Here is a 24,226-nt window from a genome sequence, read left to right as displayed (position 1 = left end):
ATGGGCCCTGTGGACAGCCCTGAGTTCGTCCGCGAGTGCATCACTGTGCAGCATTTGCTGCCACCACTGTTTTCTGTGAGAAGCCGCACCGTCCGTTGCCGAGCAGCGCTAAAGCGTGTGTTCAAAATCGAGCAAGCCCTCATTCTTACTACGTTAGATCAAAACCCCGCAGTTCGTAATAATTTTATTCATGATCATCGGGTTCGGGTACATTCGCGTCTGTAGAATTCTTAATGTAACCTGGCCAGTTAAGTCTGGATTGTGGCAAGGGGAATTCCCTTTGCTCTAAGTGATAATGTTTGGTTATATTGTTGTACGTTAACTGCGCGTCCCTAAACTCTGCAGCGGGAGATTCAGCCGCCTCAGGTATTGCACGGTACACTAATCTTCGATCCTTTCTGTGCGCCACATCGGTGAGGTTACGTGAGGCTTCCTCCACTAAACCCATGTGCGCCGGAAACGAAGTAATGGTATGCGGAGTGATGTCCTTACCCTGCAGCAGTCTATAAGCCGGTTCGCTAATAACTCCCCTCAAGAAGGCTTTATTTTCAGAGCGAGAGTTACTAGAGACTAAAAATCTTTCTGAACCAATCAGTGCTAGGGCACTAGCCACCTGCTCAGTGACCCTCAGATCTTTCGTATAAACGGAACCGGCATTTCGAACGCTTCCTTTTCCATCTACCACTACCACCAAGTGAGCATCTTTCCCGTTGATCCATACTGCGTCAACAAACGCAGGCTCTACCTCCTGATCTATTGCCTCACGCAACAAAGCCCTAGCTCTCGCCATTCGCCTCCCTACAATGGACACAGGGTGCACATTTCGCGAAACGGACTAACCATGATATTACCCCTTATGTTCACGGTAAGTCGTATAGGCGCGCACCATCACGAGTCACCACCGATTCCCCGATTGGCTGTAAGGTATGCCTACCAGCTGGCGTACCCAGCCACCAATATCACTGTGCGGTACGCTGAGCCTCGGCAATTTCTTCAAGAGTAATACGCAAACTCAGCCGCCACGAAACAACATTTGACATTCTCACGGGAAAACCGAGTGCCCCCTTAACGGCTTCATATCCGAGGTTGGGTGTGATTCATTTAGTCAAAGCCCACCGTGTGCTAGTAAGAAAACACCGGAGTCGCCTTTGACATATTCAAGAGCTCAATGATGTTCGCATTGCTGAAACCTGTGATGCCCTGATAGAACGTATTTCAAAGTTTTTACGCACATTCTCTTAAGGAACACCACTCGTGTCCCTCCGGTATTTTTATCACTCCGATTAGCTCACTCGCACATCTTACATATCTTAATAAATTACCAACTTTTATAATCATAGTATTAATGGAGTTTTTGAAGTAGTGCGTTTTGCTAGCGTGTCTTAGTACGTAGATAAAAATCACTCCCTGTCAATGGCTGGAACGCACGTCTAGGTGAAATTCGAACAAAAAGGGGACGCGAAGATGCTGAAGTGGAGTTTAATGAGCAGTTAATTCCCTAGGGCACGTCTGCGGTGAAATGGTTTTAATTAAAAAGAGTCTTTGTGGTGGGCCCCTATCCCGACTTTATAGTCCAACGACGTCAGGAAGGTGTGGTAATTACACAAACTTTCGGCCGCAAACAATTTTTGAGTGTCAGAGTACCGACACAAAACATTTTTCTACACCCTACAATCTATGGGATTCGTAGTGCTGCGTAGCTGCAGTGAATACGATTGAAGTAACGCATTGTTGACAGGATGCGTGCATTTTGGTACATTTTCTTTATTTTTTCTCATTTTTTCAATGATTACTCAACTTAGACATGGAACTTTCGTGACATTTTAGCATTCGTGTGGTAGAGCATAACGACATACTAATAAGAGAAAAGTTATAACTTTAGCAGGATAGAGAATTATCGGCTGCTAATGGACGTCCCTGCGAAAATATCCCTCTTTCTCGGCAATGACGAAGCCCTTCGAAATATCAACAGGATGAATTTTTGCAGGAAAAAAAAGGCAAGCAGCAAGATATTCTTATATCTAGTATGATGGCAGCAAAAAAAAAAGAGCGCCTGTTGAAGAAAAGGTGACCGCAACAGCGGGTTAAGTGACTTACATGCTGCCTGTTAAATTTGTTATGAGCTGTATGCTAGTTGCTTTGTAAATAAGGTGCGTAATACTGAGTCGGTGCACGCAGAGCTCCAGCCGCAGTGAACTGATACAGCGGCTTTACCATGGGATCAAACTTTTTGCGCCCATCGTGTTGACACCATCGACCCCAATGACCAACTTTAGCGTTTCATAAGGCATCTTAAGTTTTAACTTTCAAAAAAAAACACTGAGAGAGCACTATTTAAACCATTACCATGAGCTTTCGATGGCGGGCGTACTATTTTCCTACAGGTGGGATTATTTGAATGTAACTTTCGATAGTGATTCAAAGCTCACGTAAATGTCATGCAGGTTTACATTTTATTCGACCGGATGTACAACGGTCCTTATAGACCACTTCGCTGAATTCATCTTCCGTTTTTAGAGATTTCTGCTGTTTAGCTGAAATCTGCGCAAGTAACAGCTCAAAAATATGACACCAGTGTGAATGGCAGATGAGTTACGTTGAATTTCGCGAGTGGGTTTGGTGCGAAACGATAGACATCCGACGTTGAAGTTTGGAAGAAGCTTAGCGTCACTTTTTGAAGCTAGAAGCAAGGATAGCTAGAGAGGTCTATGTGACTTTGTGATTATACAGAGGTACAGCTTAGGCTAGAAAACTCATGTTGTATCTCTATCTCAACATACCTTAATCACTTCTTCTATTTCGTTTTTTCTCACTGTCTATTTCTGCGTCTCCTTTCCTCACTTTGTTTATCTGTCCTGTTATCTTTGTATTTCTCGATTAGTGTATGAAAGGCCAAGTTGAGCTTTGTTAACGCCGCATAGAGCGAACAAAAAGGTGGAAGCCACATAACCTTCTCCCTTCCACGAGCAAATGGCTATGAACCGGGCCCATCGTGTCCTCGACCATGGACGCCATTTCTCATGTTCTTTCTTCTTTACATCTTTATCACCCTCTCATCCTTCCCCTGCAGCCACTGAGCATTGCTCCCAACTAGGGCTCGTCAAGTTTTGTCTTTTCTTATCCTGAACAATTTTTTCTTTCACAATGTGGAGCACAAAGAGCACGAGCTCTTTGTTCTTGTCCTTGTTCATTTTCTGCTTCGCTCCCAGAACACGTGCACCGGTGTGGCGTGTGATGCGATAAATCTCATGACCAAGAAAAGGTGTTCGGAGAGATTTGAAAAAAAGAGATAGATCGGAACAAAGCGAAAGGCAGAAAAAGAGGGTAACAAAAAGAAGAACGTAAGAGAAAAATCAAAAGTGAAAGGGCAATTCCAGAAAGAGATAGAAAGAAACAGAAATAAAGAACTGAAAGCTAAAAAGCAGCAATAGTCAATACCCAAGCGATGCGTTCTCTCACACCAGAACAAGCGATATTTGTGATATAACATTTTGCTATGGGAACAGCGTAACAGTAGCCACATTTCATAGAACGAAGTTACACTATGTTCCATTTCACACAGAAGGTGCAACGCTGCGAAAGCTATGTAAGAAGTTTGGTCAGTGGATTGTAAACCTTCACGCGTCTCGTGGCCAAGTTTGCGGTTGTAAATACTCATGCGAGCTCCATAGTGACGCGTCCTGACAGGCTGCGAAGGAAATAGAAAACAAAAAGACAACATAGAGATGTAGCGTTCCCGGAAGGTAATTAACTCATACACTGAGTGACAGAGAGGCGGATGTCGTTCATTACTTATTCTGCTTGTATCAACCTGATCTTCCTCTTCATATCCGCTGTGCTCTTGCCCTTTCGATGCCTAATGCACGGAGCCCTTCCCCCTCCCGGACTCATTATTCACACCTCCTGCTGTAATATTTAGAGATGTTACTAATGGAGGCGCATTCTGCCTGCCTGGAGAGCCCCTGGTACCAGAAGTTCCTCAACATGCCATGTCGCGAAGCCGTTTAGCAACTTTAAAGGGTCCGTAAAACTTATCAATGTTTTTCCCTACTTCTTTTCGTACTAGAACGTAGTCGCCTGGTTGTATGTCTGGTTTGTCACTGCTACGTCTGCTGTTGATGTTCTTCTTCATCCGTCTTTTGTAGGTCTGTTGCTGTTTCGCAGTTTTCTTTCTCTCGGAAAGGACCAGGTTCTCAAGAAAGCCAAGCTCACGGTCTGCTGGAAGCACTGGTACAGTCCCTCAAGCTGCAAACAACGGGCTGCATCCGACAACACTTGTGCAGGAACGGTTGTGGTTTCTTACAGCAGCTTCAAGACAGCATTTACAACCACGTCAAAAGTTCGCGTACACATTGATGTAATGCGTCGCGTCTCATATAGCACGCTCAGCGAGGCACACTCAGCTGGATAGTAAGGGGAGCCAGACTTGATTTTCATGCCGTGGCCCTTTACCCATTCTAAAAAATTTGTGCATTTGAAAGCCGGGCCGTTGCCACACACCAATGTCTTTGCATATCAGAAAATTTCTGACTTCAGTAGACTAATGACGCTGTTGACGTCTTCCTTTCCAGCTTTGGCTGTAACCATCCTCGTGCACTGATCGAAAGCAAGCACGAACGTTTGCGTATTCCTGGCCCCTTCCCTTTTCTTTTCGAGCTCTCCAAAATCGAAAGTAGCAACGTCGAATGAAAGATTAGAATGCTCTGTTGTTACCCTTATGTCCATGGGCTGCTTGAACTAGACTTTGTTTGACAATCATGACATCTGCGGATGCAGTTTCTCAAGTCTTATTTCATACCTGGCCACGTAAATTGTTTCAGAAGTTTGCCACACGTGGGCCAAAAACTATCATGTCCACCTGATTCAGGAGTGTCATGGTAAACATGTAGAATCTTAGCATCCATCGTTGATGGGACGTGGTATTTTTATTGCTGAGTTTGAGTGCTTCGGTTCTTTTCCAGAGCTATGGGTGATTTATTTGTACAGGGTTGTCAACCGCTGTGGGTGTCAAAAGCCTGGACGGTGCGCCTGCATCAGTCAATAGAGGACCTGGACGATGCGAAACGACGGAATCAAACTGTTGCAGGTAATTTACCAGTCTGGCGATTCGTCCTCTTGGTTCTGACATACCGAGGAGGTGAGGCAGCGCTTGGTGATTCGTAAAAAAAGTAAATTTTTTACCTTCTACGTACGTCCGAAAGTACTGCACAGCTTTCATTATGGCCAATGCTTCCTTTTCTGTTGTTGAGTACTTGACTTCAACCAGCTTCATTGTATAACTATAATATCTTGCTACATAATGTTTTTGATGATTTAAGTCTATTGGCTTCTGGTAAAAGACTGCTCAAGTCGCATAGTGTGACGTATCTGTATTTAGCACAAAGGGTAAGGAGAAGTCTGGGATCCGTAGGATAGGGTCCGACGATATTATTTATACAAGGTCAGAGTAAGCCCTTTCACAGGGGCAATCCCACTGAAACGGTGCACTTTTCTGGGTCAAGCGTGTGATACATAACGTTTTAGTTGCATAGTCTTTAAAGAGTGGCCAAAAGTGTCCAGCCAGTCCCAGGAAAACATGCAATGAATGTATGTCATAGGGCTTTACTAATTTTGAGATTCTCTCCACAGATTTCTACTTTGTGCTTTTTTGTGAAACAGTCAAAGACTCTTCCAAGGAACAGTACCTTTTTTGAAAGAAAGCACTTTTTTCGAATTTCCCTCTGAGACTTTAAACACTTGACGCTCTCAACAGTAGTGACAAATGCCTCCCATGTTCTTTTGTTTTTGAGTAAACTATTATATCGTCTATGTAAACGTTGCGGAATGTGCCCAAATACTGCTCCAGAGTTTCGTTTATGATATTTTGAAACGAGGCAGGAGAATTCTTCCGCCCGAATGGTATATAGTGGTTATATTATTATAGGTCAAATGGGGTTATAAATGCAGTGCACTTCTTTGTGTCTTCTGTCAGTGAAATTTGCCAGAAGCCTTTGCAAAGGTCTAACCTTGGACAGCAATGGCAGCCGCCTGTCTTATCAATAATGTCATCAAGTCTTGGGATTAGGTATGGTATCAGGCCAGTTAGATGGTTGAGAAGCCTGTAGCTGGTGCAGAGATGAAAACTGTCATCTTTTTTAGAAGCCACAGCATTTTGCGATGCAAATGGTGACATGGAAGGTCTAAATATGCCAGCATCTAGCTTCGCTTGTAATTCTACTTTTAACCATGCCTTTTTATTGAACATATTTTATGGAGTTCTTCGAACAACCGCTTTTTGTGAGATCAAGTGAACCTAAAGAGATTTTACCGCTGAAGGGTACTTTCTTATGCACAATAGCTCTAGGTACTTTGTTGGTATATATTCTCCACAGTAAACTTGTGCGGGCGACTCAATCTTATATTTTCCTGCTACCTTGCCTTCAATTAGAACTTTGTCGTCCCAGTAAATGTTCATCTTTAGCTTCCTCATATCAGGACGAGTTAGAAAAACTCGTAAATGACATGTGGTAGCCCAAACACGTTGGTTTTATTTCTATGGCCTTGGAATTCGAGAATTACAGAAGCCCACGCATTACGTGAACTCACAATGTCATCGTATCCTTGAATGCTCAGGGTGATTCAAGCATACACGCAGCTTGAGTCCGCGAGCCTCTGATTAATTATGGACACCGATGCTTTACCGTCAATGAGGGCTTTCTTCTCCACGTCATTTACTTTAAACGGAACGTGAAGTAACCAAGTGGATACGACGTACACATCATACACGCCGGTCATTTGGATCTTTTTTTCGCCCTCATGTTTTCTTGGTGGTAATGTTAGCTTGAGGAACAGACCTTGTGTCATGTTGGCCACTGCTCTTATTACGACTAGAAGAATGGTGTGAGCCACACCATTTTATTTAGACAGACGGTTGAAAAAGGCAACCGACCTATCTGTTCAATAGCATTCAGTTCATGTGGTCTGGTGAGCTCAGCTGAGTCAGAAACTTGTTCTACTTTACAGGGTGGTAGTTGTCGCGGTGATTCCGCTGTTGGCAAGACGAATTCTAGGCATTGCAGAAGATCTTCGAATGTGTTTGTGGCTTATCTGAACTTGATTGATTGTTTTATTGATATGTGGAGTTTAACGTCCCAAAACCACTATATGATTATGAGAGACACTGTAGTGGAGAGCTCCGGAAGTTTAGATCCCCTGGGGTTCTTTAACGTGCACCCAAATCTGAGCACACGGGCCTACAACATTTCCGCCTCCATCGGAAATGCAGCCGCCACAGCCGGGATTTCAGCCTGCGACTTGCGGGTCAGCAGCCGAATACCTTAGCCACTAGACCACCGCGGCGGGGCTTATCTAAACTTCGCTGTGTACATCGGCACACAGCCCTTCCGTAATTAAAGCTACAGCTGCTGATGGTGCAAGCATAGGCTCCAATTCGCACAAAAGGTGCCATTTTTCAAGAAAGTATTCTAGTAATGAGCCACACTAGTAGGTGAAACGCAGGACAGCATCCCAGTATTCAACCATGTTGTGATGGTGGTTCAAGTAGAAGCTGCAAGTCGTACCACTTCCTAGATACACTACCTAGACAGCGGTACATATTCTTAGCCTTCTGGTCATCAGAGATCCTACCGTTTGTTTCACGTGCACATTGATAAAACGAAAACCAGTAGTTAGGGCTGGTGGAGCTTTCCTCGAAAATATCTGGTTCCACTGCTTTACTTTGGTGGTCATGCAGTCTGACAACGTTTGTCAGAAATTCAGTCTGTTGCATAATCTGTCGTTGCTGTCGCTCGATGAGATATATGATAATGCTCACCTCCACCTAAGTTTTCTCTTGAACAGTGCGTCGGAGAAAAGGCTTCAAGACCCAGTTTGCGAGCTCTCCCAACGGCAAATCCAGACTGATGGATTCCGTCTGCAGAAATTCTGCACGGATGATTGAAGCTCCTTGCAGCATGCAATCGATGAAGTCAGGTGTTGTAACGTCGCGGGCAATGTTCTTCGCTGGCTTACCGTGCACTTGGTAGCTGGTGAAGCTTAGTCCAGTTGACAACGTCCGGTAAACGAAGAATGTCACCAGCATGTTCGCTTGACGGCTGCGCCAAATTGTAGCGTTTCCTGGAGGTAATTAACTCATAGATTGAGCGACACTGAGACGAATGTCGTCCACCAATTATTCTCCCTGTCTCAACCTCATCTTCCTCTTCATCTTCACTGTGCTCTTGCCAGTTCGATGCTTCATGCACGGCCCACTCGTATAGACACTAGGCGATTCATCCCCGTAGAGGCCGACTCTTAAGGTTATTTGGCAGTTGGCAACGACCACGCAGATGAGGCGGCTAGATCTGCACATGACGGCACGCAATACACAGCCATCCTGTTGTCAGGAGCCGATGCAGCTACAAGGCGTCGTTCGCTTGCACGTGACCTCACACTGGTACAGTGCTACTCGACGGAGTTCAGAAACGCTCGCCTAAATAACTTGGATACCGATCTCGTGCTTCGTCTTCCGTGAAAAATATTTCGAGCTGAACAGACTCTTCTGTGCCGCCTGTGACTGGGGGTGGCCTTCACAAACGCATACACTTTTCTTCAAAGAATGACCAACACCTCTAGATGCAATTACAGCTGCTACGAAGAAACAATCGGCCATCTTCTGAGTCTGTGTACCCATTTCAACACACCAAGAAAAGAACCTACTGCCGCTCTAGATAAGCTAGATGAACGGCGTTTGTCGCAATGAATAAATGTGGATGATTCGCCGAGTCCACCCAATGCCCTGATAGTTTGAATACTTTATTACGCTTTTTTGCGCACAACTGGCCTTAGTCTTTCGTCCTATCTTTTTCGTTCTTTTCTGTCTTTCTAACATCTCTTTTCTGTCATATTTTATGATCTTTACGCTCTCTTCCAGCACAGAATAGCCAGCAACTCTAAGAACTGGCTACTCTCTGTCCTTCCACCCATTTCTTTCTCCTGCCTTTTTGCTAACTTGAATGACTATTAACTGCAAAAACTAAAAAAAAATTCATTTGTGGTGGGGCAGGGAGGCTAATTACAATGAAATATTATGTAGTCGAGAGTTCGACGGAATGCCGTCTGGTCAGGTAAAGGCATTGTTGAAAAAACAGGTCACTGACCAATGTCAAATAAAAACAAAGACGTCTCGGGATCCGTATGGATCCCTTGTTCACAATGGGATGATGGCTGAGCAACAGGTTCTTATGTAACGTTGAGCGCATGACGCAAAGTCCGGGAATACACGTGGTTTAGTGTGCCAGATGATCTATTGATTGTGTTACTTGTCGTCTGAATGATCAAGGGATCCGTACGGATCCCGAAACGTCTTTGTTTTTATTTGACATTGGTCAGTGACCTGTTTTTTTTCAACAATGCTTTACCTGACCAGACGAAATTCCGTCGAAATCTCGACTACGTGAGCATCCGCCACAAGTATGAACAATCGGCTATCACCAGGATTCGTCAGTTCTTGAGTGCATCTACACGACTGGCAGCCTTCAAGACGCACCTGCGTTTCAACCGAACCTGTAAGTCCAAGCAACTTATCCCAAAATCTTTGCAGGTAAAGCCTCCCGTGAAATCGGCATTCGGTCATCAAGTCATTTCGAAAGCTGAACGGCAGCTTCTTCAAGCACGGATAGAAGACTGCAAGCAAACTGTGAAGCGCCTTGAGACTGACATTTTCTTCACAACACGCCAGCTGGAATTCATCATGCCTGAGTTACTCCCTGAAATACATCTCGTTGCGAACCAAGCATCGCGACGACGAACAGAAAAGCAGGAAACGTCACAAGAGCGCAAACTGAGTGCTTTGCTAGAAAAAGGCAGGAAAACCAGAGGACTCATGTTCGAGGTCAGGAACTTGTCATACGAGCTAACTCCTGCGGAATGCAAAGTTTTGAGCCGTGGTCTCAACTTCAACCAAGCAAAGCAGCCGGACACTCGCAAGGTCGTGTGTGCTGTCGAAAACGCTATTGGTCTACTTGGAGAAAGTGAACGAGACGAAGTCCGTACGAGAGCAGTAGGTATACTATCGAGGATTCGCAAGTCTGGCTGCCAGCAAGTCCTCTCGGAAGACGAGGAAAAAGCGATTAAGGCATTGCACAAAAACAAGAAGATTGCCGTACTTCCTGCGGACAAAGGCAACGTGACGGTTGTGCTTGACCGGTCGACGTATGAGTCGAAGATGATGGAGATAGTGGGGTACTGTACAACGTACGCCAAGATTAACAAAGATCCTACCTCGAAAGTCCAAACTGGCCTGCAAAAGACGCTCTCTAGTATTTTTCAGACGCTTCCTGCATCAGCACAAAGGTTATACTTCCAGCTGCTGTGCACCAATGGTTCTGCTCCAGCGATATACGGTTTACCAAAGATTCACAAAAGCGGAACGCCTCTCAGACCCATAGTAGATTTCACTAGGTCACCCCTGTACAGCCTCTCAAAGTATCTTCACGGCATCCTGGCTCCCCTTGCAGGCAAGACTGAAACTAACCTCCAGAACACCAATGACTTTATAAGCAAAATGAAGAGTATCACTGTGGATGTCGACGAAGTACTGGTTTCATTTGATGTCTGCTCCTCTTCACAAGTGTTCCCGTCGACCTTGCTGTAGACACTTCCAGACAATTGCTTCACAAGGACACGACATTGGCCGATCGCACACCGTTCGACGTCACCGAGCTGTGCACCTTGTTACGATTTAGCCTATCCAACACTTACTTCTCGTACAAGGGTGAATTCTACAGGCAAGTTTTCGGTACCGCAATGGGAGCGTCGATTTCGGTCACAACTGCGAATATCACAATGGAAGCAATTGAGCAGAAAGCATTGGGAACATTTCAGCCGAGACCCAAGGTTTTTCTGAGATACGTCGACGACTGCTTCTGCGTGATAAAGAAGAAAGACGTCCAAGCTTTCCTTGACTGCCTAAATGGCATCGAGACCTCCATCAAGTTTACTGTGGAAGAAGAAAAAGACGGTTGCCTCCCTTTCTTGGATGCAGTTGTAAAACGTTCTCCCACAGTCCTCGCCTTCGCTGTGTACCGAAAGCCAACGCACTCCGGTAGATACCTCGACTATGAGTCAGTCCACCCGGTAGCCCACAAACGCTCAGTGATTCGGTCTTTAGTTCAACGAGCGATTCGCACTTGTTCCGATGAAGGAAGCCTGAGGAAGGAGCTCCGGACCATTGAAGATTACCTGATCAGGAATGGATACCCCAAGATTTTTATTAGAAAAACAACTAAATCATGCATAAACTGCAGTCAACTAGTCAAGCCATGCATAACACATCGTCTACAAAAAAGCGTGCATCAATTCCTTATATTCGAAATATAAGCGAAGCCCTAGCCCGTCTATTCAGAAAACGTGGTGTGCAGATCGCGCATGTTCCAGCAAGCAAGCTTAAAGCTGAGTTGCTAAATGTGAAGGATCCTCTCCCTCGGCAACACTTTCCTGGTGTAGTCTACAAGATATCATGCGCCGATTGCGAATTGGTGTACATTGGCACAAGTGGAAATTACTGCAGACGTCTGAACCAACACAAGAATGACGTCGCCAAGGGCCACACAGTGACAAATGCACTCGCAGAGCATGCCGAGAAGACGGGCCTTGAGATAAGCTGGGACAACGCACGCATCATGGCCACGGAGAAGAATTTTACAACCAGACTGAACCTCGAATCACTAATCATTCAGACGACAAGTAACACAATCAATAGATCATCTGGCACACTAAACCACGTGTACTCCCGGACTTTGCGTCATGCGCTCAACGTTACATAAGAACCTGTTGCTCAGCCGTCATCCCATTGTGAACAAGGGATCCGTACGGATCCCGAAACGTCTTTGTTTTTATTTGACATTGGTCAGTGACCTGTTTTTTCAACAATGAAATATTATTTAATCCGAATGCATCTGCGGCAAGAAGCCTCGCTATTTCCTACGGCATTGTCCCTGTTGTGGGAAACGGAGTATAGTCAGGTTATAGACTCCCTTCTTATTAATCGTGTAACATTTGCTGCGCTTTATTTACTGCACAAAGTCTGCACCAGGCATACCAGGACGTACAATCAAGTACCACTGAGATGTTCTCGCTAAAATTACGTAACGCCAATGAAGTGCAGAAAACTATTATAGTCATGATTTGGCATGTGCCCTCTTCGGCTTGTTTACAGTGAGCTAGATGGGATGTAGTAGGCTTACTGGCGTCCAATCAGTGATGCCACCGATGTTTCTTCATGAGCAAGCGTTGGCTACATTGATCTCTACAAACACTTTAGGTGCACTAGAATATGGTGACAATAGGTGCGCTGCAATTGCTAGCACCACTTTTTTATACACTTCGCGTCTACATTCTAAAACTGCTGAGCACCAGCTGTCGGGACCTTCGGGTTCACCTGAAGCGAGATAAGTGTAGCGTCCGTGGCCGGCGCTCGATAGCGAAAAAGAAAGCGAACATTGGCAACGCTTTGAAAAACAGCCATGGCCAGCGCTACATAGGGGCCTATCTGCTTAGTGACAGTCCAGTAAAGCACCTCCAGGGGAGGCTATGCTAAGTTCTTCTTTCTCTCTCGCTATTTTTTATTTTTTTCTCAAGTTATGCTCTTTACCTACCTGTTTTTATTTCTCGTTATTTTTTCTTTTCACGCTCTCTATTCTTTACTTTGCCTAGAGCGAACAATCACGCTTTTTATTAACGGTCAATTTGCTAGCGATTCCTGATTTCCCACAGCTCACGATGCTCTCTATCTGACCGAAGGATTTATTTTGCGAACCTCCTCTCGTAAAGAATATTTATTTTGATTTTTTTATTTGTCCTTCTCGCTGTTTCCACTTGTTGTCTTCTTCCATTTTTCTTCTGTCTGCGTGCTCCAACGCTACAAATGGCTACGGTTATGATCGCAAAACAGAGTTTTGCGATCACAACCACGCAAATCTGAATAATAAATTGTTCGGCTGTTGAAAATATGCCATCTTTAAAATTTTAGACAGCGTGTGTTTCAAATTTTATAAGATTGCTATAGTCATCAAGCATGTTTTTAAATCCGGAAACTTTCATTTTGTTAATTTTTCTTTTGTGTTACTGGCTCACGTTTTAGTACGTGAGCCGGTAGTATATTAGCTTGCTTACTGCCACGTAAAAGACAAGTTTTTTCAACCAGTGCAATGTGAGACTGCGAACAATGCTCATTTAGTGAAATGATGTCGAATATTACACCTAATTATTGTATTCTACAGTTATTTTGAAGCTATGAATCAGTCTTTAGTGTCTCAGACTCACAAAATTTTAGTGACATAAAATGTTTTTTCAAAATAAAGTATACTTCAGACATTGTCATCGCACGAAACAAAAACCATATCAAACTTACTTAAGAACTAGCTACGTATTTTAAATCATCATAAAAGTTAATATCAACACAAAAAGTTTCATCATGCGCAGCTAGAAGTTACTTCACAATTTTTTTTTTCTTTCGAATTGCATGAGCCCTGAAGAGCCTGTGTTTTTTTCACACTGGACGAATTTGTCCGGAAGGTTGGGGTGTAGTCTGAGGGAAAGTGTTGTTGCTGATGGGGTGAAGATTGAACAGTTCTCTACTTAAAACATGAATGGCTTCCATGTAGTCACTTTTGAGGCAGTGAAACTGCGCAAGCATTTTGAAAACTGACTGGGTTTCGCGTTTTTAGTATGCAACATACCTTTACACATAATCTTCACTAAGGTCATTGGATGGTAAAATCGAGCGACGCTTAATCAAACAAATGTTCCAATTATACGAATATACATAATTGATTTTTTTCTTCAGAAAAGTCAACATATCTAATAAAACTTTTTAAAAAATTATAACGGCAACCGCCGGCCCTGACCCCAACAACGACCGCCCTTTGGTCGGTGCGCAGATGCACTCGCCCTGATCTCCGTCGTCTATGGCGTTCACCTTCAAGCCCTACCGGTGATCCAAATAATCGAAATCTAATAGCGTCCCTTACGACGGTGTGGCTAATTGAACTAACATAATTGTTCTCGTAAATCCAACAACTATAATAAATTTTGATGCCGGCAAAGCACCTCACCCCGGGATACTCGAAGAGGACATAGCTGGAGCATCAGTCATTTTTTCATAATTTAGGCCCTTTCGCCCGGGAACACAAGCTAACTTGACTAAGTTTATGTGCAGTGGAAAGAATAATTTCAAGCTTTCAAGACGTGTGATCCTCATTGGCAGTGAGGGTCGAATATACTGGTAGCAAATACATATAAATTTTTTTCTGAGCCTACTGATGCTGCTATAATTTACACAGGGCTATACTAATTGCTAAATATCCTACAATAAAGTTAGCCGCAAACTTTAAAAGGCGAAGAGAAGACGACCAGTCTAGAGTAGGACTGAACATTCCAATTCTACATTTTTCTTCGCTTCGTGAAGCATCCGTTGCTAAGACTCTCGTTATTTTTTGTCAATTGTTAATATAGGGTTTAAAAAATGAAAGCGACGCTATTTGTGCATTGTTTAAAAGTATAACAGAACTCTTTATCATAAAAAATGGTATTTTTTTGTTAAAACTAAAAGTTTGGTCCCTTAGATGGGTTATAACTAAAATCTCAGGCATATGTAATCCTGGCCAATATTCTCCAAATAAGCAGTCAGGATGGGCATTATAAAGTGTCCGAACGCCTAACTGGAGAATCATGCAGCCACAATAATGACCGCACTGCTAATAATTTAACCAGTGCATCAAAGAAATAGAGCCTGGCTTCGATGTACAAGGCATTGGTTGCCACAAATTGCGGACGACCTAAGCATAATTTAAAAACTTGTCTCTCGAGCATTACGGGAGGATAAGCAGGAGGTCCGTCGTATAAGCTTCACCTGAATTGATTAACTGGGAGAACGTACATGCAGTAGGAGTGATTATTTGCTTTCTTTTTCTCCTCGTCTCTGCTTCACCTTTCACGGGACCTCTTAGCCCTCCATCAGCTGCATGTTTCGGAAGCGTCTTATCTCACTCTTTTCTCTGTGTGCATGCAAGAATGTAATAATAATAATAATAATAATAATAATAATAATAATAATAATAATAATAATAATAATAATCAAAGATTTATTTACCGTGAACTGGAACAACTTGAGGTCCTACTGCGGGCGCATTCAAAAATGAAACAATAAAAGTAAACAATAAAAGTAAACAATAAAATATACCTATAAAAATTCAAATAAACAGTAAAATACGCAGGAAAAAGACAATAGTGGAAAACGGGAAGAATAAGAGGACAAGGCGAGAATCGTGTAAAACACGTCAAAAGTAAAGAGGATAATACACAACTATGTAGTTGGCTTCCTGAAAGAGGAAGAAGGGCAGAATCTGTACACTGTAACAAATATTTTAACACAGTGCAGAGCTGAGATACAAAAAGTACAGGGACTATAAAAAACATCAAGATCATGCAAGTTAGCAATGTAGATACTTTGTACACTTTGAACAGCAGCGTGTTGAAAGAATTTTGCAGGCACATATATTGGTCGATTATCTCTGGTTATTTTACGTGGAGTTCAGAAATTTACAAACATCAAAGGCAAATAACAGATTATCATATCGGGAAGTAGTTTGTGAAAAAGTCAAAGGTCAGTGTGATTTCGTCGGCAGTGAAGTGATGGCAATGATAATAATCTGGCAGTGTTGGAATGACATTCAGAGTCATTTCTAGCGAAAGGATCTTTGTAAATGCTTATGAATATCTCCTGGACTCTCTCAATGGCATCAATGCCAGTTTCAACAGTGCCATTGCAGATCACAGATGCATGTTCAAATTGAGGAAGATATATTTCAGTGTACAGTCTGTGGAAGGATGTAGAGGAACGGAATTCTCGACAAATATTACAAACACAGCCAAAGAATAAAGGTCATGCATGGCAGCACGATTAGGTGTGAGCACAAAAAAATAGCATGCTATCAGAAAGAACACCAAGATGACTGAATTCACGAACATCAAATAGAGACCTGGTATTGACAGAATATGAAAATGAGACGATGAATTCTTGATTGATAAGGGGTGCTTTACGTCCGAAAACAACCATTTGATTATGAGAAACGCCGTAGTGAAGGGCTTCGGAAGTTTTTACCACCTAAGGTTCTTTATTGTGCACCCAAACCTGAGCACACGGGCCTAAGGCATTTCTGTCTCTATCTGAAATGCAGGCGCCGCAGTCGGGATTCGATCCCGCGACCTGGGGTCAGCAGCCGAAGATTTTAGCCACTAAACAACCATGGTAGGGCACCATGAATCCTTTGCAAGATATATACTCATAACATGGTCTTTGAAGCATTGATACAAAAGTAAGTGTTATCTCACCATTCAGAGAAAGAACACAATATTGTTTGGCACAAGCGACATTCATAAACTCAATATGAGTTATATAACAAAATTTTAATATTAATAGTATAATAATAATAATAATACTAATACTAATAATATAATTATTATTATTATTATTATTATTATTATTATTATTATTATTATTATTATTATTATTATTATTATTATTATTATTATTATTATTATTATTATTATTATTATTATTATTATTATTATTATTATTATTATTATTATTATTATTATTATTATTATTATTATTATTAATCTTTGCTGTCATCTTGAGTTGTACAAAACAAATAACAGGCCTGTTGAAGCCAGACGGTGGCTTGGAAGACTTGGCCCGGCAGATTGGCAGATGAGCGATGACATATATATTGAAAAGCTTTTCATGTAAACAATCAAAGAAAGAATACATGTAACTCATTTACGCTACATATAAACACAATAACAATCGAGAATCAAATTAGCGGAAGCAATACTACCTAAACAGCGCTAATGTGAAGAATAGAATTGAAAAAAGTTTAAACTGATTATACCCAGTATGCAGGAAACTAGAAAAGATGATAATGCGATAACTGATGCAGCATTAAAGAGACCTTAAGCTCTTTCGTAGACTGCGTTTAGTCGTTGCCGAAAAAACACTGTCGGGTATGGCATTAAAAACAGTAGACACATAGACCATTCTAGTAGCTTTGCCATATCGTGTTTTGACGAATGGTACAGAGAAGCGGCAGTTTTTCAAAATATACGAGGGGTAATGCATTCGTTTTTGAACTGAGAGCCCCAGAAATGCCGTAATAAAACAGTTTGGTTAAAGGACGCTTTGAAAGGCGGCAGGCCAAATAGAGAAAATAAATTTATATTGTCGGTTGAGAACGATTATACACAATGGATTTCAACATACTTTTTAAAATTTTGTCAACCCGACACTGTCATCGTGAAGAACAGAAAGCAAATAAAGTGATGCATATCGTAGGATACTTTACGCAAGAGCAAGCATGATTGTCACTTTAATATTGGTGGGTGCAATTGATCTAACATTGAAAAGTTACCACGAGACTTTTCGTAGTCTGTCACAAATGTAACCCCAAGTGATCATTCCAGAACAGGTTGCTATCGGAGAATGCACCAAGATATTTTATAGAGTTAACATATTCACTGGGAGTACACTCACAGGAGGCGCAATCACGGGCATGAAAAAGTAGGGGTGCATACGTAATCATTGCTTTCAATGGATTTTTAAAGGAAAACAATTTCGTTTTTTTCTGATTATTCACCAGGCCATTAACTGTAAACCATGACGCAGCCTCATAAACACTGTCTTGTAGTCTTGATAACGCTTTTTTGTAACATACATGTTTCGTTAGCAGAACAGTGTCGTCTGCATACTGAAATACAAGTCATTTTGGAACAGTAGCAGCAACATCATTTATGAATATATCAAATAAAAGAGGAGATAAAATGAATCCCTGTGGTACACCAGCTTTCAAGGGAAGCCTATTACTGAAAGGTAACTGATTGTGTGATCGCACCACCTGGGAACGATCAGAAAGATAATTTTTAAGAAAGTCGTAGAACGGACCCCTAAAGCCATGAAAATAATTTTTTTCAAGCAATGTAGAGTGGTTTACGGTGTCAAATGCTTTAGAGATATCAAGGAATAAAGCACAGGCAAACATGTTATGATCCAAAGCATCATTGAGTTCATCGAAAAATTCCTCAAGTAGATCAATTGTGCCACGACCTGCGACAAAACCAACCTGACGGCTTGAAATGAGCGAAAATTTATCTAGAAAGGCAGTCATGTATTGCAGTAAGAATTTCTCAATTATTTCGAATAAGGTAGGTAAAAGTGAAATGGGTCGGTAACTGTCAAGTCTATCTTTTGGTCCACCTTTAATAATAATAATAATAATAATAATAATATTAATAATATTAAATTGTACCAATTCATAGGAAATACAAAGAAACGAGCCTGTCTAAGCCCCAAGGACTAGTGCGCCTAGGCCCGGCAGAGCCGGTTACAGCGATGTGGATACAAGGAAAACAAAAACTATTGTTGCTTCTTTGCCAACGAACAGACTAACGATTGACACCATTGTTTTTGTACAGGCAGTAAAGAAATTAAAAAAGATGAACAAAGAAGGGACCCAGAGCATACTTGACATAGAAGTAGACCATGTGACTTTACAATCAGCCAGTAATTTATTTATTTGCTTTTTTGAACTCGCTAAAAAATCTTTAGGGAGTGCATTGAAAATTTCTGGAATATATACACTTCTAAATTTTTCCCCATATCAGTTAGAAAACCCAATACAATAAAACACTTTTTTCTCTCAGGAGTCGACGTGCTACACTTGGCACTTTAAAGTCATCCCACCAAATGTATATCAGCACAACTGTTTTAATAAACAAATCCTGGAATACACAAAAGCCCGAATCCCCCCCCCCCCAAATACTACTACTACTACTACTACTACTACTACTACTACTACTACTACTACTACTACTACTCCTAATAATAATAATAATAATAATAATGTTAAGGCGTTTATTAGCAGGCAACCAGCGATCATACGCTATGGCGACAGTGACGGTCAAACACGGACTCCCAGCGCGAGTGGCGTCCTTGTTGGGTAGCTCCACTAGATGGTAATCAAGAGTTTGACCCATTTCAAAGTTCGGAGGCTTCGCTACAATCGCCCCGGGGTCGAAAAGGGAGCCGCCTGGCGACCTAACAGCTTGTTACTATGTGCGGGTCACAGTCAGCCTTCAGGCGCTCCACGTTGACGATGTCGTGCCTGCGGTGGCGCATGTCAGCAGATTGTTTGACGGGCTTGATCAGATAGTTGACCGGAGATGTGCGCTCGATGACATGGTAAGAACCTTCGTATTTGGGAAGTACTTTGGAAGAGAAGCCAGCTACAGACGTCGGGATCGAGAGCCATACAAGCGCACCAAAAAGGAACGTGCGCTCAGACGTGATGGAGCCGTTACGAATACACTTCTGCCGCTCTTGCTCATGCGTCGTAAAAGTCTTGGCAAGCTCCCGACACTCTTCAGCAAGCAGGGCTGTCTCAGAAATAGGTGCACACTCAGATGAATCCGGCGTGTACGGGAGTATTGTGTCCACAGTGTGCGACGGGTGCCTTCCGTACAGCAAGAAGAAAGGTGAAAAACAGGTCGTGCTCTGAGAGGCGGTGTTGTAGGCATACGTAACGAAGGGCAGTATATTATCCCAATTCGTGTGGTCGGTGGTGATGTACATCAAAAGCATGTCGCCGAGGGTGCGGTTAAAGCGTTCAGTGGGCCATTCGTCTGCGGGTGGAAAGCCGTAATCTTGCAGTGAACAAAATTACACACCGTCAGAATGGCTTCGACGACTTCCGAGAAGAAGACACGGCCTCGATCACTGAGAAGCTCTCGGGGTGGTCCGTGGCGCAGTATGAATTGATGCAGCAGAAGGACGCAACATCGCGCGCAGTAGCCGCAGGGAGAGCGGCGGTTTTGGCGTATCGCGTTAAATGGTCTACGGCAACGATGGCCCAGCGGTTACCAGCTGACGTCAGAGGAAGATGTCCATACAAATCGATACCTACACGCCCAAACGGATGGTCAGGGCAAGGTAACGGTTGCAAACCGGTATGCGACAGGTGTGCTGATGGTTTGCGGCGTTGGCAAACGAGGCAAGAGCATACAAACTGCTACACGTAGCGGTTCATCCCACGCCAGAAGTAGCGTTGTCGAATGCGATGGTAAGTTTTGGAGACCCCAGAGTGCGCGCATTGAAGATCAGAATGGAAACATTCACATATCTCCAACCACAGACTGCGGGGTATCACAAATAGCCACTGCCGCTCATCAGCGTCGTAATTACGTCGGTGTAGGAGGCCGTCACGGATGGCGAATTGCTGAGCTCGACGACGCAAGGCACGCGTGTATGGTGTTGCGGACGGATCAGAGAGCAAGTCAATAAGCGGGGTGATCCAATTATCCTTTCGCTGTTCGGTGGCGAGGATGCCGACATCGATGGCAGAAACAGCAATTGAGGTTACTGAGCAGGGCACGTCGTCTTCAGGTAGAGGGGAGCGCAAGAGTGCGTCGGCGTCAGCATGCTGGCGTCCGTTGTGGTACAGTTCGCGGATGTCGTACTCTTGTGAGCGAAGAGCCCAACGGGCGGGACGGCCTGAGGTATCCTTCAATGATGAAACGACGACGTATTCAGGAAATCGTGTTTGCGCTGCGCCAGGACAGCGCTGAGGCCTACACTGCTGGCGTCCGTGTGCACCTCCGTTGGGGCCGTTTGGTCGCAGTGGCGTAAAATAGGAGGAGACGTCAACAAATGACGGAGCTTTGTGAACACGTCGTCGCACTCGGATCACCACAAATTAAGGGGCCCGTTACCTCCAAGGAGCTTCGTCAAGGGTGATATGATCGTGGCAATGTTTCGTATGAGATGTCGGAAGTATGAGCAGAGGCCCACGAAACTACGCAGACGGAAGCAGGTTTGGGGAATTCGGCCACGGCGTGAAGCTTGGCCTGATCAGGAAGAATGTCGTCCTTGGACACGACGTACCCTAGGATGGTGAGTTGCCGTGCTGCAAAGCGGCACTTGTTCAGATTTAATTGCAAGCCGGCATTGCTCACACGTGCGAAAACTTCTTTCAGACGTTGGAGATGCGTGGAGAAATTCGGAGCGAAGACAACGACATCGTCGAGGTAACGCAAGCACGTGTACCATTTGAAGTTGCGCAGAACGGTGTCCATCATGCGCTCAAAGGTCGCAGGTGCATTACATAGACCAAATTGCATGACGTTGAACTCGTACAAGCCGTCCGGTGTGATGAAGACGGTCTTCGGTCGAGCGTCGTCAGCCATTGGTACTTGCCAGCACCCCGAGCGCAGATCGAGAGAAGAAAAAAAAATCGGCTCCGTGAAGGCGTCCTGTCAATCGCGTGATCCACGTGCGGCAGTGAATAAACATACTTGCGAGTGGTCTTATTGAGCCGTCTGTAGTCCACACAGAACCGCACAGAACCGTCTTTCTTCGGGACAAGAAACACAGGGGACACCCATTGACTGTTCGAAGGCCGAATGACGTCGCGTCGGAGCATATGATGAACCTGCTCGTTAGTTACCCGACGTTCAGCAGGCGACACGCGATATGGACGTTGCCGTAAAGGTAGATAGGCACCAGTGTCGATGTGGTGCGTAACAGCGGACGTGCGACCGAGAGAACTTCGCCCGACATCGAAAGAAGAACGATATTCTTGCAACAGGTCCATAAGCTGAGAACGCTGTACTGCCGTAAGGTTGTCAGCAATGGAGGGGCCAAATACTTCAGAAGATGACGGATCAGAAGTGTAAACAGCACTGATGGTACGCGAACTGGGACAACGCGAGTCATCGGGTACGTCTAGGACTTGTGCGTTGTAAACTAACTAGTTCTACTCTGCCGAGACATTCCCCTCGAAGCAAGGTAACAGTGTACAGAAATGCGTTGATCACAAAAGTAGCGGCGTTGCCCTGGGTGACTTGCACTGTTGCGAAAGGTACTAATAACCCTTTCCTGCTAGAAGCGCGGTTGAAAGGCGAAACGAGTGCAATTGTGTCGGAGAGACCAGCGCAGTGGACCGACACAGCCGTCGTCGAATTTGGAAGCACTGTTGTATCGTCTTTCACTCGAATCTTGCTCAGTGTCGAGGAACTGTCTTCTGGCGTCAAATGCGAGAAGGGGGACAGTTCGATTTCGGCGGAGGCACAATGGATGACGGCGTCGTGGTGGGAGAGAAAGTCCCATCCCAGAATTACTTCATGAGATCATGTCGGAATGATGATGAACTGGGCGACATACAGAACGTCCTGAATGACAACGCAAGCTGTGCACCCCGCTATAGGATGAATATGATGTAAACTAGCAGTATGGAAGGACAACCCAGAAAGTGGCGTTGTCACTTTTCGAAGTAAGCGGCAAAGTTTTTTTGTCCATAACTGTCACGGCAGCTCCAGTGTCAATAAGAGCCGATGCATGAACACCGTCCACAAGCACGTCAATTACATTCGATTGGCTGCTCTAAGGGCTTTCACATTGCGATAGCGTCACAGTCCTTGCTTCTGGGACTGCGACGACTAGTTTTCCCGCTCATGAGCTGCCGAACTTTGCCGCATAGGAGACAGGGAACGACGTCGTGGAGACGGCGACCTTCGAGGAGACGGACCTTGGCGAGACGACTGTGGCATAGATGGAAGTTCGTCGTAATACGGACGGCTAAGCTGGCCAGCAACAGGCAAAGAAATGGGAGCTGGCTGTACTCGAGAGCAATAATGGGCTACGTGACCGGCGTAGCCACAAGCAAAGCAGATGGGCCGGTTGTCGGGTGTGCACCATCGGTTCGCCAGGGTGGGTCTCGCCAGGAACGGTGGCTGAAAAGGCTGCATGGTGTGCTGAAAATGCGGCTGAGGGGTTGCGCCAACATACGTAGCGGGCATACCCGCTGCCAAGGACGAAGGTCGAGAGACAGCTTCGGCGTAAGTCAGAGCGGCCGGTGCTGGAACGACTTGAGGCGGCCTGGCGACAACTTGGGCGTAGCTGAGGGGCACAGGAGCCGGCGGTTGTTGAGAGTGGTACGCAGGCATGACCTCCGCTATTTCCTGCTCAATTGCCCGACGAATGGGAGGGAGAAGGAGGCCAGTTGTGACCATCAACGCCACTTGGTCACAACTGGCCTCCAAGCCAGCAAGCGTTGCAGCTTGTGGTGGGGAACGACGGGTCATCGAATGCTGCCGGCGGAGCTCATTGTAGCTCTGGCAAGTGTGATGAACTCAGCCACTGTTCCGGGGTTTTCGGCAAGCAGCATCGTGAAGGCATCATCGCCAATGCCTTTCATGATGTTTCGGATCTTGTCAGACACGGGCATGGTTTGATTGGATTTGTTGCACAAATCCAGTGTATCTTCAATATAGCTGGTGAATGACTCACCAGCCTGCTGAGCGCGTTCACACAAGCGCTGCTCAGCTTGCAGCTTTCGAACGGCAGGGCGGCCGAAAACGTTGATTACAGTGGTCTTAAAATCGAACCAGGTTGCAAGATCAGACGCGTGGTTGTTGTACCACAAACTGGCTACGCCTGCAAGGTAGGACACCAAGTTCGTGAACTTGCCGTCTTCGTCCAATTTGTTGGGGACGCTCACGCGCTCGTAAGTGGCAAGCCAGTCCTCCACGTCAGTACCATCGGCGCCAGTGAAAATAGGTTGATAACGGATCCTGCGGACACCGGGACAAGGGGGTGGTGGAGGAGTCGTTTGCAAAGAGGCGTCGTGGGACATGGTAGACGGCAGGGTACGTGATCGAAGCTGCAAGGGCATCTAAAGAGAACACCGCACCTACACCAAATTGTTAAGGTGTTTACTAGCCGACAACCAGCGATCATACGCTATGGCGACATCGATGGTCAAGCACGGACTCCCAGCACGAGTGGCGTCCTTGTTGGGTAGCCCCACTAGAAGGTAGTCAATAGTTTGACCCATTTCAAAGTTCGGAGGCTTCGCTACAATAATAATAATAATAATAATAATAATAATAATAATAATAATAATAATAATAATAATAATAATAATAATAATAATAATAGATTATAACATGTGTTTTTCTTTTTAATATGTGTTTTCTTTTTCATTTATTGTGGGGGTGGTTTCAATATTGAATAAATCAATTTCGCTGAATTAAATCGATAGGCCCGTTTTATTCATCCACGAGCAAGTCATGGCCAGAGCGACTGATGTTTGCCTGCTCTGAGGGTTTGGCCAAGGATTCAGTAGTTGTGATTGATTTT

The 24,226-nt window shown here is 44.4% G+C and overlaps 1 protein-coding gene across 1 annotated transcript; it reads left to right on the top strand.

Annotated features, from left to right (window-relative positions):
• Positions 1-22,637, top strand: LOC142790716 (uncharacterized). Its single transcript, XM_075885334.1, has 4 exons — positions 1-75; positions 9,407-10,216; positions 21,064-21,114; positions 22,566-22,637. Exons 1-4 carry the CDS (start codon positions 1-3, stop codon positions 22,635-22,637), a joined length of 1,008 nt encoding a protein of 335 aa, XP_075741449.1.
• The last annotated feature ends 1,589 nt before the right edge of the window (positions 22,638-24,226 follow it).

This window comes from Rhipicephalus microplus, chromosome 2, assembly GCF_043290135.1.
Source record: "Rhipicephalus microplus isolate Deutch F79 chromosome 2, USDA_Rmic, whole genome shotgun sequence".
Lineage (NCBI taxonomy): Eukaryota > Metazoa > Arthropoda > Arachnida > Ixodida > Ixodidae > Rhipicephalus > Rhipicephalus microplus.
The sequence above is the reverse complement of the archived record's forward strand: the minus strand, read 5'-3'. Positions and strand labels throughout refer to the sequence as shown.